The sequence below is a fragment of the Chinchilla lanigera genome, unplaced genomic scaffold, assembly GCF_000276665.1.
Source record: "Chinchilla lanigera isolate Chin_1 unplaced genomic scaffold, ChiLan1.0 scaffold00024, whole genome shotgun sequence".
In the NCBI taxonomy this organism is placed as follows: Eukaryota; Metazoa; Chordata; class Mammalia; order Rodentia; family Chinchillidae; genus Chinchilla; species Chinchilla lanigera.
The window spans coordinates 20,619,916-20,632,194 of record NW_004955425.1 but is presented as its reverse complement, the minus strand read 5'-3'; the positions used below and the strand labels follow the sequence as shown (position 1 = coordinate 20,632,194).

The 12,279-nt window shown below is 39.5% G+C and overlaps 3 protein-coding genes across 6 annotated transcripts in view; 1 reads left to right on the top strand and 2 right to left on the bottom strand.

The window, feature by feature from the left end:
* Positions 1 to 279: 279 nt before the first annotated feature.
* Positions 280 to 12,279, bottom strand: part of Hnrnph3 (heterogeneous nuclear ribonucleoprotein H3 (2H9)) — a 12,704-nt gene continuing 704 nt past the window's right edge. For 2 of the 3 annotated variants that reach the window (XM_005385983.2, XM_005385979.2), the window contains exons 2-10: positions 6,150 to 6,284; positions 5,503 to 5,641; positions 4,808 to 4,992; positions 4,317 to 4,403; positions 4,010 to 4,125; positions 2,287 to 2,422; positions 1,783 to 1,878; positions 1,605 to 1,697; positions 280 to 1,466 (exon numbers count right to left, since the gene is read on the bottom strand). In XM_005385983.2, the coding sequence (XP_005386040.1) occupies positions 1,390 to 1,466; positions 1,605 to 1,697; positions 1,783 to 1,878; positions 2,287 to 2,422; positions 4,010 to 4,125; positions 4,317 to 4,403; positions 4,808 to 4,992; positions 5,503 to 5,641; positions 6,150 to 6,261 (1,041 nt within the window). In that variant the 5' untranslated portion in view covers positions 6,262 to 6,284 and the 3' untranslated portion in view covers positions 280 to 1,389. The remainder of the gene's footprint in view (positions 1,467 to 1,604; positions 1,698 to 1,782; positions 1,879 to 2,286; positions 2,423 to 4,009; positions 4,126 to 4,316; positions 4,404 to 4,807; positions 4,993 to 5,502; positions 5,642 to 6,149; positions 6,285 to 12,279) is intronic. The other variant, XM_005385981.2, reaches the window with a different exon arrangement.
* Pbld (phenazine biosynthesis-like protein domain containing) overlaps positions 11,207 to 12,279 on the top strand; it is a 56,693-nt gene continuing 55,620 nt past the window's right edge. For both annotated transcript variants that reach the window (XM_005385984.2, XM_005385985.2), the window contains exon 1: positions 11,207 to 12,003. The gene's annotated coding sequence lies outside the window, so the exon portion shown is untranslated. The remainder of the gene's footprint in view (positions 12,004 to 12,279) is intronic.
* On the bottom strand, positions 12,012 to 12,279 carry LOC106148633 (atherin-like; the record flags this gene model as incomplete). The annotated part of the gene is given in 1 exon segment (XM_013514831.1): positions 12,012 to 12,279. A coding segment is annotated over 1 exon segment (193 nt), but the record flags the coding sequence as incomplete, so codon positions are not given.

Below are 12,279 nucleotides of genomic sequence, written 5' to 3'. Positions count from 1 at the left end.
AAATCATTAAGTAGCTGTTAGGTGCAGACATTGAGAATAACCACTGGGCTGGGGGTGTGGCTAAGCAGTAGAGGATTCAAAGCCTAGAATGAATCCCTCCCCCAAAACAGACCATTGCTGAGAGCCAGCAGGCTCCACATACATAAGACTATAATACTCAATTTTTTTCTAATACCAGAAACTTGATACTTCATCTAAATTTTACCTTTAGACACGTTTAGTACTCTCTAAATTTCATAGTCAGTAACCAACACAAACATTCTAGGACAGACACCATACTATTATCTCCCACATTGACATTTATTACAGAACATTTCTAGCAAAACAAGTAACAAGTTCAATAAATGAATTCACATTGACAGGTTTCATTTTGATCCATTAGCCAATTTGGAAAAGAAAAGCCATACTGATCAAAGTGATAAAATTAAAAAAGCACCTTTTCCTTGCTACATATAGTGTTTTTAACTCAAACTCCCAAGCTGTTACCAGATGCAAAGTCCAACTGCAGGATATATAACACAGATTTGTCTCTTACATGTTTTGATGTAGTCACTTACACAGATATTTAAAAACCATATATACTCTATTGGGTAAGAAACTGAAAGTATATCTGTGAGAAGTATACTCCACAGTAAATACCTCAATTCTCTTGTCACTGAGAAACTTAACCTACTCTAAGACATCTTGAGATAACTTACAACTCTTCATTTTCGGGAAACGTTTTTGGTACTTCGGCCAAGTGCTGAGGGGATTTTACTCTAAAATCTAGGGCTAGCACTTCAATTCCCAACTCGCCCTTCCCTACAATTATGAATATTCAGAAATCCAGGTAACTCTTAATCATCAAAGTTTCAGAACTGTGCCTGATAAATGACATTTGAAAAACAATATAGAATTAGCTGAATTTTTACTGCTGAAGCCACCTAAACTCATCTTTAGGCTTTATATTTACAGTGCTGACCAGGAGAAATTAAAAAGTTACACTAATTATTCAAGCTCTATTCCAGATGTCTGCTTATTAATAAGACTTGCAGTTTATGTAGAAGTGAACTTTACTCCCTAATATTACACTACACTACGTCTTACAGAGCTAACAGTAAAATACATCAACCCAAATCTTACGAAGGCAGCACATCTTAAGAGTAACTAGGATATATAAAAAGTATCAACATCAGTGGTTTGAATATAAAAATTTATTTTTAAGTCAAAGTATGCAACAAATAAAACCTACAGAAAACAGATTTTCCCATCACAATCTGTTGCTTTACCAAATAATATTGTGAAAACACATTCCTTCAGTCATTATAAAGTTCTTAAAATACAAAAGAAATCTGTAAGAAAGTCTAGTAGACCAGACGCTGCTGTCAGAACTTGTGTGGTGTTCTGCTTTCAGTACATCCCACGCCATCCACCGCCACTCATGCCACCTTGCCCATAGTAACCGCCACTGCCTCCACCACCACGGCCTGAAGAAAAAGATGAGTCACTGACCAAGAGACATCCATATATAAAATACCCGTGTACAAGATATTAGAAATAACATGTACTTTTAACTATGGGTACTACATGTGGAGGCTGGACTAATACACACCAGAGACACTTACCATAGCCACCTAAACCATCGGGAGTCCCATATCCTCCGCTGTAATTGTTCCCCATTCCCATCCTTCCAACAGATCCATATCCTCCCTGATTATCTTTACAAGAAAAAAAAAAAAAAAAAAAGCATTTGAAAATAACTGCCAAGTAGCTAAGGCTGCTTTTTAAAAAGACTTTACATACCCATTCCATCTCTGCCGTAACCTCCCATGCCAGAACCTCCCATTCCAGAGCCGCCTCCAGGAGTAGAATTCAAGAAGAGTTCAATGTATCGATGTTCTTTAAGAGTAAAGGACAGATCAGATTTATCAGTAAGAGCTAATATTAAACAAGTACTCCAAACACTTACGAGATATAAAAATTACCTAAAGACAATGTCCATGTAGCTGCTAAATGATTTCAGTGACCTATATTATATATCCCAGGACCTCTTATATTTATTGAAATAAATTACAAATTTACTCCATAAACGAGCTACCCAACGTAGCGCCACGCCTAGTGTGGTGGCCCCTGCCTATAATCCCAGCACAGGGAGGCCAAAGGCAGCAGGATCACAAGTTTGGGCCTAGGTTGGGCAACTTGAGACCCTGTCTCAAAAAGCAAGCAAGAACTGGGACAGTAGTCCAGTTCAAAAGCTACATCCGATCCCGGGTGCTGCTCCCGAAGCATAATGAAGATGCCACTTACGCATGTTATTTTTATCTTTAGACATGGCAGCTACTGCATCGTCATGTGTCACAAACTCTACATCTGCTTCTCCTGTTGCCCTTCCATCTGCTCCAATATCAATGTGAACTCTTATTGGATTTAGTGGTGAGAAGAACTAAATAAAAGGAAACATGTTATTTTTTCTTCCAGTTATTGAAAGTTACTGTAACAAACCTTGATTTTTCTTCATCCATTAAAATAAGTTCTTCCACTGCTCTAGGGTGCTGATTATCTATTAAACCTAGAAAATAATCTACCCAATAGACAAAAAGCCTCACACCTTACCATGAGAATAAATTTTCAGGCCAGGCATGGTGGTGCACACTTGTAATCTTAGCACTTGGAAAGCAGAGGCAGGAGGATATCCTCAAGTTCTAAGCCAACCAGGGCCACATAATGAGTTCAAGGCTTGCTTGGACTGCATAGTGAGACCCTGTTTCATTAATAAATAAAGTCCTACTCCCCTAACACTTAAGACATTATTTTAGGCAGAACATAGTGGTACATGCCTATAATGCCAATGAAAAAGGCAGAGGCAGTTTTGCAGATTTGAGGTCACCTGGGCGATATAGACTCTGTCTCAAAAAGGGAGGTATGGTCGAGTGGTAGAGCGCTTGCCTAGCATCCTGGGTTCAGTCCCCACTACCACACACACAAAAATCAGGAGCATGAGGTACCTCAGTGGTAGAGTACTTATTTAGCAATATACACGACACCACCAATAAAAAAGACAGGTATTCTCAGCTGTGGGTAGTGCTGCACACCTGTAATCTCACCAATGAGACTAAGGATCCTAAGTTTGAGCCCAGCCTGGGCAAATTACCAAGACCCTGTCTCAAATTAAAAAAGGAATGTCGGGTAGATGATTACCCTGAAGGCCCTGATTCAATTCACAGAATTGCCCCAAAGAAGTCCTGTGGGCAACCAATCTTTTGCCTTGCCTGGGCAGCTACGAGCAAGGAAGAACTGTCTTGTGCCATATTACTAGTTACACATCCCTGTTCTAGAATAAACTTTTACTTTATTAGCCAGATGGTACTTTTGCCTTTACAAGCCACCACATCTCAATTACTCAATGGGTAAAGCATGAGTGTGTGTGTGACTACATCGATCCATAGGCTTAAATCTAATTATCTCCCTGTCAATCTGAAATGAACTGTTTTCATCCAAATCAGTGACAGCCAAATCAATAGCATCTACCTACCTAGCCTGGAAAGCCAAACCACTGAAATTTGTTACATAATTTGCTCTTTCAAAATCTGCAATCTTCTAGCCACCACTACTCTATGCTCAGTCTTTGCTTACTTATTTCCTGTCCCAGAACGGTACTGGGGATTGAGCCCATGGGACAGCGAGCTACATCTCATCTTTTGGAAACAGGATCCCAAAATTTCAATCCTGCTTCAGTCTCCCAAACAGCTGGGACTATAGGTATGCACAACCATGCCTTGCACCTTTATTCTTGACCCATAAAAATAGCTCTTTAATGATTTATCTTATGTAAACACAAAATGGGCATGAAAATATCAACTACTCAAGACAGGGTAGGGGACAGAACAGAAGACCTACATACTAGGCAGGTGGTCTAACACTGCGCTATATCCCCAACATGGACTGACACTGCTCAATTATAAAGGATGAGGGAGTGTTAATCCTTCAAAACTGGTATCAAGTATAAAAGCACTATTACTAAATTACTTACATTAGCAATGTCATTTTCCGTTGCTCGAAAAGGCAACCCTCTCATATGTACGAAATGACCACCATGAAAACCTGAACTTGCATCACCAGCTCCACCATAGCCATGTCCTCCCATACCTAAAAATAAAATTCACCAGGATTATATCCATTATGGATACATGTACAAAGGAATGTACATATTACGAGTAAAGCTCTTTGAAAGAATGCACTGAAATATGACTCAGTTAACTTTTTTCAGCCACCTATATTATCACTAAGTGTAAAAGCAAGTATTAACAATTATAACTTATTTCAGAATGAAACTTTACCTCTGCCATCTCTCATTCTGTCATCAAAGCCATCATTTCCATAGCCATAATTATTATAGCCACCATAGTCATCAAAACCTCCATAACCTGTGTAATTTTAAGGAGAAATACACCATTTCAAGAGACAAATTTTGTTGACAAAAACATTTTCTCATATGTTATCCCAGTTTTTTGAGTTTGCAATCCAACTACTTAGTGCATATTAAAAAAAAGCAGTGAATACTTAATGGAAATTAAAAACTTCCAAAGAACAAATTCAGATATAACATGTAAACTGATGCCTATGCCAACTTCATTTTAATTTCTATGTAAGTTTTCTAAGTATCAATATGTGCATCAATCAAGTACCATAGCTGGCCTTGGGAATCTATACTTCCATGAACAGGTTTTAAAACCTATAGGTACTGAAATTACTGCCATTTCTGTATTTCTTGACAAAATGTCAGAAACATTAAGAAAATGACAATAGAACCTTCATTAGATACACATACCACCATCATATCCATCACCTCCTCGTCGCATTCTGTCATACATACTTCCACGCCCAGCTCCATAATAACCCCCTCTTCCTCCTATTGGTCTATCATATGGTCCCGGTCGCTGTCCCAGCAATCTTCTTGGTGGATCATAAAATCCTTTGATTTCACTCCTGCTACTTCTGAAGATCTCAATATACCTATTTAAAAATGTTTTAAGGTACAAGTTTCAGCATAAATGTATTAGTGTTATTTAGATATTGGGCAAAATGCAGCAAGTCTTTCTACATCTAATACGTAACCCAATTTAAAATACCTAAATACACCGTAAGTTAACATTTTTTACACCTACAAACTTAAATAATTAAATATTTAAGTTTTACATAGGCAAATGAGTCATTTGAAAACAATTCATAAATACAGAATATATTTTTAGTTAGTTTCCTTTAGCACACGATAGATGTTTCAGGAAAATATGTATTATATCAACAACAGCCTACAGAGAAATAGAAACAATCTACTTTTAATTTAAACAAACTATTAGCATCAATTCCCCACCCAAATCTGTAGTTTCCAAGTTAAATTTAGGTAATTATCAATTCTTTTAAACTACCCCAGAAAAATGTTATGGTTACCCCCCCATTTAAGCAATAGTGACCCACAACCCCCAAAATAAAAGTTTAACACCATCCCCAACTCTCCATCCCCACCTGTGCCCTATTCTTTCCTTGTGTTTCCCCAGAGCATTTTCTGCTATCTCCTTTGAAGCAAACTGCACGAAGGCCTCCCCTGTGCTTCGCCCCTGGTAGTCCATCGTCAATGTTATCCCATTTGGCACGATTTCCAACCCTTTAACCCAAGGACAAATAACCCCATCAAGGGGAACAGTGTTAAAGGCTGAAACATTCCCATCTGAATCATATATTTAAAAACAAGTCTAAACAAAACAAAACAAAAAAAAGCTTAGTTTCCCATCACCCCATAATACAAATGGAATATTTTTCAAATATTATCGGATTACATAATCTTTTTGTAACCACTGTCTTTAAATTACTTTTCTAAAAACCCACCTATATTATATGAAAAAAGCTTTAAGTCAAATTTATGCTCCATATGGTAATTCATGGTTCATTTCATCACACACAATTATTCTCAATTAATTATACAACATATCAATTAGGTTTTAAGTATTTCACTTCCTGTATCCAATATTAACTGGAGCACATTTCATATTTTAATACATAACCAAGATTATCACAAATTTAAGTTTCAAAATTAAATTGAATTTTACAAATTAAACTAATAGTAAAAACACAAAATTAACACACTACTAAGCTTTGACTAATACTAGAGGTACCTTGAAAGAACTGAACTATTTCCTCTTTGCTGCAACCAAATGGCAATCCACGAAGACGTACTGTCCCATCACTAGCGTCATTTGGACCATTATGTTTCATAACCCAATCCATCTCAATACCGTTTGATTTAAATGCTATAAAAAATAAACAAGCACATAAAGCAGTCAATCAAAATATACCCTTGTCAAGAGGTACCAAAGAAACAGCTCTCAGCAGTGTCACAATAGGAAATACAACATGAGACTTAAATCACTCGTATGACCATGCCACAATACAATGGTACGGGAACTCTATTCTGAAGTAGAGAAAATAGTGAAACCTGATCCCTCCAACCAAAAATCCTGAACTTCTTAGTACCAAGTATTATTGTTGCCTAATTAAATTTTTTTTTGCATATAAAGAATGTCTTGATTGCGCCATCTCTGGCGATTCCCTCATCTCTCACAGCTCCACACTTCTCAGGATTTCACTTCATTATTCACCTAAAAACAGGCAAAGTTTCAAATACCTGAGCTGTTAGAAAGCTGCATGTTTAAAAAAAAAAACCAAAAACAACAAGCAAGCTGTATGTTGTACAATTGTCCACTCACATTAAGGGCCTAAGTAAAAAAAATGCCATGAGTACTGACTGTTGGAAAGGAAAGTACTACAAAAGCCTAAGTTTTTTAGTGCACTTTTAATTTTGAACACATAAAACTCACTGGGGGAAATGCCCACTTCCATTTTAATTAAATCTAGTTCACGCACCAAAAGCAAGAGTCTTAAAGTGACCAAGTAAATCAGATTCTGTTTAAAAACAAGTAAAAGTGTACCAGTGAACGCCTCCCAAAAGCAAGCATATTTTTGAAGCTACCCATCTGCAAGTCACTGATGCTAGTAATCACCAGTTCATTCACTGCTTCAACTTTTTAGTCAAAAGGCAACAGTCACATTCAGACATATAAAAAAGTACAAAGATCCCATTCCCCTCCAAAATGAACCCATCCACCCAATTTCCTACCGGAGGCATCCATCCTTTTAAAATTCCAGAACATTTTCAAAAGAGCTAACGCAGAAGTCCTTCAGCTGCAAAAACTTACCAGACTTTATAAATTTCACTCTGCAGCTGTAGGAATCCTACTCACCTGAATATCTCAAACCTTTCCCTCACCATTTCCTCCCCTGTAAACAAAACAATTTGTTCACTTGATTCCTTTTTGTCTGAAGATCATATTTCACATCAACTGCATTTATTAATGCTCAATTCCCCAAGACCTAATCATCAGCGCAACTGTTAATGAGGCATCTACAAAGGAAACACTTTGTTTTCCTACAATTTATCACTAAATTAAGCAAATGTAGAAATTCTCCAAAGTGGTTTATTCGTCTCTCCATATGGATTACCGTCAACATGTTTTGCCTGTATGTGTACCTGCTAAGGATTACACCCAGTGCACACTGAGCTACACCTAGCCCACTAAAAAACAAACAGAAAAACCCACCAAAGACCTGGGTGCCACCTCAGACAAAACAGGATTTTTAAACTGACATAATAACTGAGTTTTATGCACACAATCAATATGAACTTCTAAAAGAAACCCTGGGCCTGAATCCCTATTCTGCCATTCACTGGCTACCAAACTTGAATAAACTACTGCTCAGCCCATTCAACTATAAAACAGCAGTAGTACCTACGCTTCACTAGACTATTGCAGGATTATTTAAGTGCCTGGCCTGCTGCTTCACAGTTAAACATCCACTAGTGGCAACTGTTAGGAGTGGATTTTAAGGGCCTTAAAAAAAAAAAAAAAAAATCAATGACAAAATACCTGACCCTTAAAGGCAGAAAACTAAGTCATGAATGGAAGACTGTAATCTTTTCCAAAGTCAACAAAGGCTTCTCAAAGTTTAATACTATCCTAGAGTAGTCCAGAAAAAAGGCCCAGATCAGTTGTTGTTGTTATTGTTGTTGTGTGGTGGTGGTGGTGGTGGTGGTGGTGGTGGTGGTGGTGGTGTGTGTGTGTGTGTGTGTGTGTGTGTTTCAGAGATTTTGTTTATTTTTGAGACAGGGTCTTGCTATGCAGTACAGGCTGGCCTTGAACTCATGGTGATCCTCCTGCCTCATCCTCCCCAGTGCTGGGATTACAGGCATGCACCTAAAACCTCCCCATTTTCTTAAAAACTAAATTTTTAAACATAGTACCATCCTAAGAACGGTATTTCCTATAAAGGATGATTTAAAAACAGATGGAGAAAAGGGAAAAATATCTAACATCAAATATTACTTCCTCATGATAATTTTAGTAAGTCAATCTAATCGAGGAAACAAGTTCACATGATTTTTTTTTTTTTTTTTGGTTTTTCTCTGGTACCGGGAACCGAACTCACGACCTTGTGCTTGCCAGGCAGGCGCTTTTGCCGCTGAGCTAAATCCCCAGCCCTCACATGATGTTTCTATCAGTTCTTAGCACATTTTTTAAACATAAAGACTGCAGGGCCCAGGGCCTGGGAAATAGCTCAGCAGCATAAGTGCCTGCCTAGCAAGTGCAAGGTCCTGAGTTCGATTCCCGGTACAAAAAAAAAAGACTGCAATGCCACATATAGGTTTGTATTTTAGACATGAATAAAAAAGACAGGAGACTGATTGTTCTTTAAATCTTAGCACTTTACAAATAGTATCAAGCAAACTAGTTTTGATTCCTGGATCTGCTTATACCAAGAATCTAAACAAATGAAATAGCGTCTATAAAAAATCCACTAAATTTTTTGTTTGTTTGAGACAGGTTCTCCCTATGTAGTCCAGGCTGGCCCTGAACTTTGCAGCAATCCTCCTGCCTCAGCCTCCCCAGAGGAGCTCATTAAATGGTTAACACAATTTGTAACTGTAGAACAGTCAGATGAGAAACAAATTCTTTTTACAGGTGATTTTTCAGCCCCATGCATGCTAAGCTTATACACTGAAAAAGACACCCTTCCTTACTCTACATTCCTTCAAAATGTACAGAATTCTAAAAAACAGGGAAACTAAAGACATACAAAAAAAAAAAAGACCAAGCCCAGTACTAAGGATCGAAGTCAGGGCCTTCCAACTAAGCAAAGTCCCCAGCCCTTTCTATTTTGAGACAGGGTCTTCTAACTCCTTAAATTACTCAGGGTAAATGTAAACTTTTGATCCTCCTGCCTCTCTGCCTTCCAGAGTGCAGGCATGACAGCTGAGTACCCCATCCCCAAGCCTCTGATGAGATTTTTTAATGCAATATTTAAAAAGAATCAAATGGAAGGCCGGGCATGGTGGTTCACACCTGTACTCCCAGCACTCTGGAGGCTGAACAAGAGGATCCTTCCAAGTTTGAGACCTGCCTGGGGCTACAAAGTGAGCTCAAGGCCAGCTTGAACTGCATAGCAAGACCCTGTCTCAAAAAAAGAAAAAAAAAAAAAAAAGAAGGACTGGGATATAGCTCAGAGGTTCTGAGTTCGATTTCTGAGTACCCACCCCTCCAAAAAAGACACACATACAAAAAGGTAATCTCTACTACCTTAAAAATATCAGAACCTGCCTAGACAATTTACTAAATCCATGAGGACCTTCCTCTGCAACAGTGTCACAGCTAATCACTACTCTTTTAAAAATCCCAAGTATTGTACTATATTAGTCAGGTGTCAATAGGGTACGCCAGCCAGTAGACTCAGTTACTCCAAAGGCAGAAGCTAAACCCTGTTTGGAAAATCAAAATCCTCCAAGTGTCAGCACCAGTTAAACATATCAGTAGTTGAAACAGGTGGTTAACTTTAGTCAATTTTATATGAGGGGCTGGGGATTTAGCTCAGCGGCAAAAGAGCCTGCCTGGCAAGTGCAAGGTCATGAGTTCGGTTCCCCGTACCGGAGAAAAACAAACAAACAAACAAAACCAAAAAAAAAAAAAAAAAAAAAATTTTTTTATATGAGACTTTGTAATTTCCTAAATTGTGGGAAAGAAGCCCATTACAAAAGAACACACTGTATCGTATCTACATGAATGTCTGCAATATGAGAATCTATAGTTTGTGGCTGTCCAGGGTTTGAAAGGAGTATCAGCTTATGAAATAACTATTAATAGGTACAGTATGTCCTGTTTTGGGATGATAAAGAATATCTTAAAATTAGAACTCTGTGGGAAATCCACTGAAACACCCACTTAGGTGGGAAAAGTTGAAGCCAGCTATGGCAGCACAACACATAGTCAAAGTACTGGGAAGGCTGAAGCAGGATTTCAAGTTTGAGGGCAGACTGCACAATTTAACAAGACTCATCTCAAAAAATAAGGGCTAGGGCCGGGCTTGGTGGCGCACGCCTGTAATCCCAGCACTCGGGAGGCTGAGGCAGGAGGATCCTTGCGAGTTCGAGGCCAGCCTGGGCTACAAAGTGAGCTCAAGGCCAGCCTGAACTGCATAGAGAGACCGTCTCAAAAAGACAAAAAAAAAAAAAAAAAAGGGCTAGGGGTTGGGGATTTAGTTCAGCGTCACAGCGCCTGCCTGGCAAGTGCATGGTCCTGAGTTCGATTCCCAGTTGGGGGGGGGGGAGCGGAATAAGAGCTAGCCAGGTGGTATGCATGCCTGTAATTCCAGCACTTGGGAGGCTGAGGTAGGAGGATAGCAGAAGAATTTGAGGCCAGTCAGGGGAACATAGTCAGATCTATCTCAAGAATAAATAGAAAATAAGGGATGATGATGTACCTCAGTGCAACAAAGGCTCTGGATTCAATCCTCAGTGCTGCAAAAATAAATAGGAGACGCTGACAGCTCATGAATTACATCCCAAAGGCGTTAGGAAGTATCACATAAGAGAATCAAAACTCCAGATTATGATACAAGGGAAGAAGGCTGAAAAAAATCTGTCGTCTGATTCAAAAGGAAAAACTATTAATTACATACTGCTTTACAGGAAAGTCTGTGCTGTCTTTTCAAAATCCACTAAAATCCTACTGCTTCAAAGTTAAAATTTTGAGGCCAGGAGTGATGGCACACGCCTGTAATCCCCGCACTTGGGAGGCTGAGGCAGGAGGATCGTTGTGAGTTGAGGCCAGCCTGGGCTACAAAGTGCGCTCAAACCAACCTGAACCGCATAGTAAGACCCTGTCTCAAAAAGATGAAAAAAAAAAAGTTAAGATTTTGATACACTTTTCTTTAGCAATTTTAAGCCATACAACTTCAAGAGGCAGTAGAGCTTTGTTTTTAAAACTGGAAATATAAACAATTTGTATTTATATACATTACAGGAACCTCTTCTTTTGCCTGTCCTTTTTTGTATTATAGTCATGAAGATTACCAATATACATCTCTCTAGTTCTAAAGGCCCCAAAACAAAACAACCCCAACACCACCAGATGACTAGACAGCCTTACACGTTATCTAACAGGCTTAGTTCCTGGTTTAAACACTACTATACAATATTCCTAAAAACACGCTTTGCTACCAAAACAAAATAAACTGTATTTTGAAGCATGACTGCCACAACCTTAAATGCAAAGGGGAAAAAATCTACACAAAATACTGCTCTTGGAGCTTTAAGACGTAGTTAACAATTAATTCAGTTCTCTACATATACATTTTTACCATCACGGGTTGTTTTAACAGCTGTCTCCCCAAAATAAAACTACTTTAAAAGCATTCTAGCCCACGTGTGCCAAACTACACAAAAACCAAAGCTAAGCGGTACAACCCCCGCCCTAAGGTTCAAAGAGTCGCATCACAGTTGACTGGGCTCCAACGACCTGTTTAAAACAAGCCCATTTCACATTTGTGCGTGATCTGCGACCCACTCTTCTGTTCACAAAACCCGAGTCTTTCATAACCCTTTAAGGCGTGGAAAGAAGAGAACGCCCCTGCGGGAAATGCGTACGTACTCTTTTCGAAGTTCCAACTGTGGGCGCTAAGGGCCGGCTAAGCGTCCTTTCCTCCTCCCCGCAGACTCGGCTCACCTAGCCGCCCCGAGACCCCAGAGCTCGGGCGCTCCCCTCCCGCGCGCAGCCAGGCCCGGCGGACAGCCCGCCAGCGGGCGGCGGGACGACAAAGGGGGCGCCCGCCTCCTTTGTCCTGGGTCGGGCGCCGGGCGCCTCCGCCGCCATTGGCTTCCGCCCCGGCTCCGGCCTCTCGCCGCGGGAATCTGCGTCA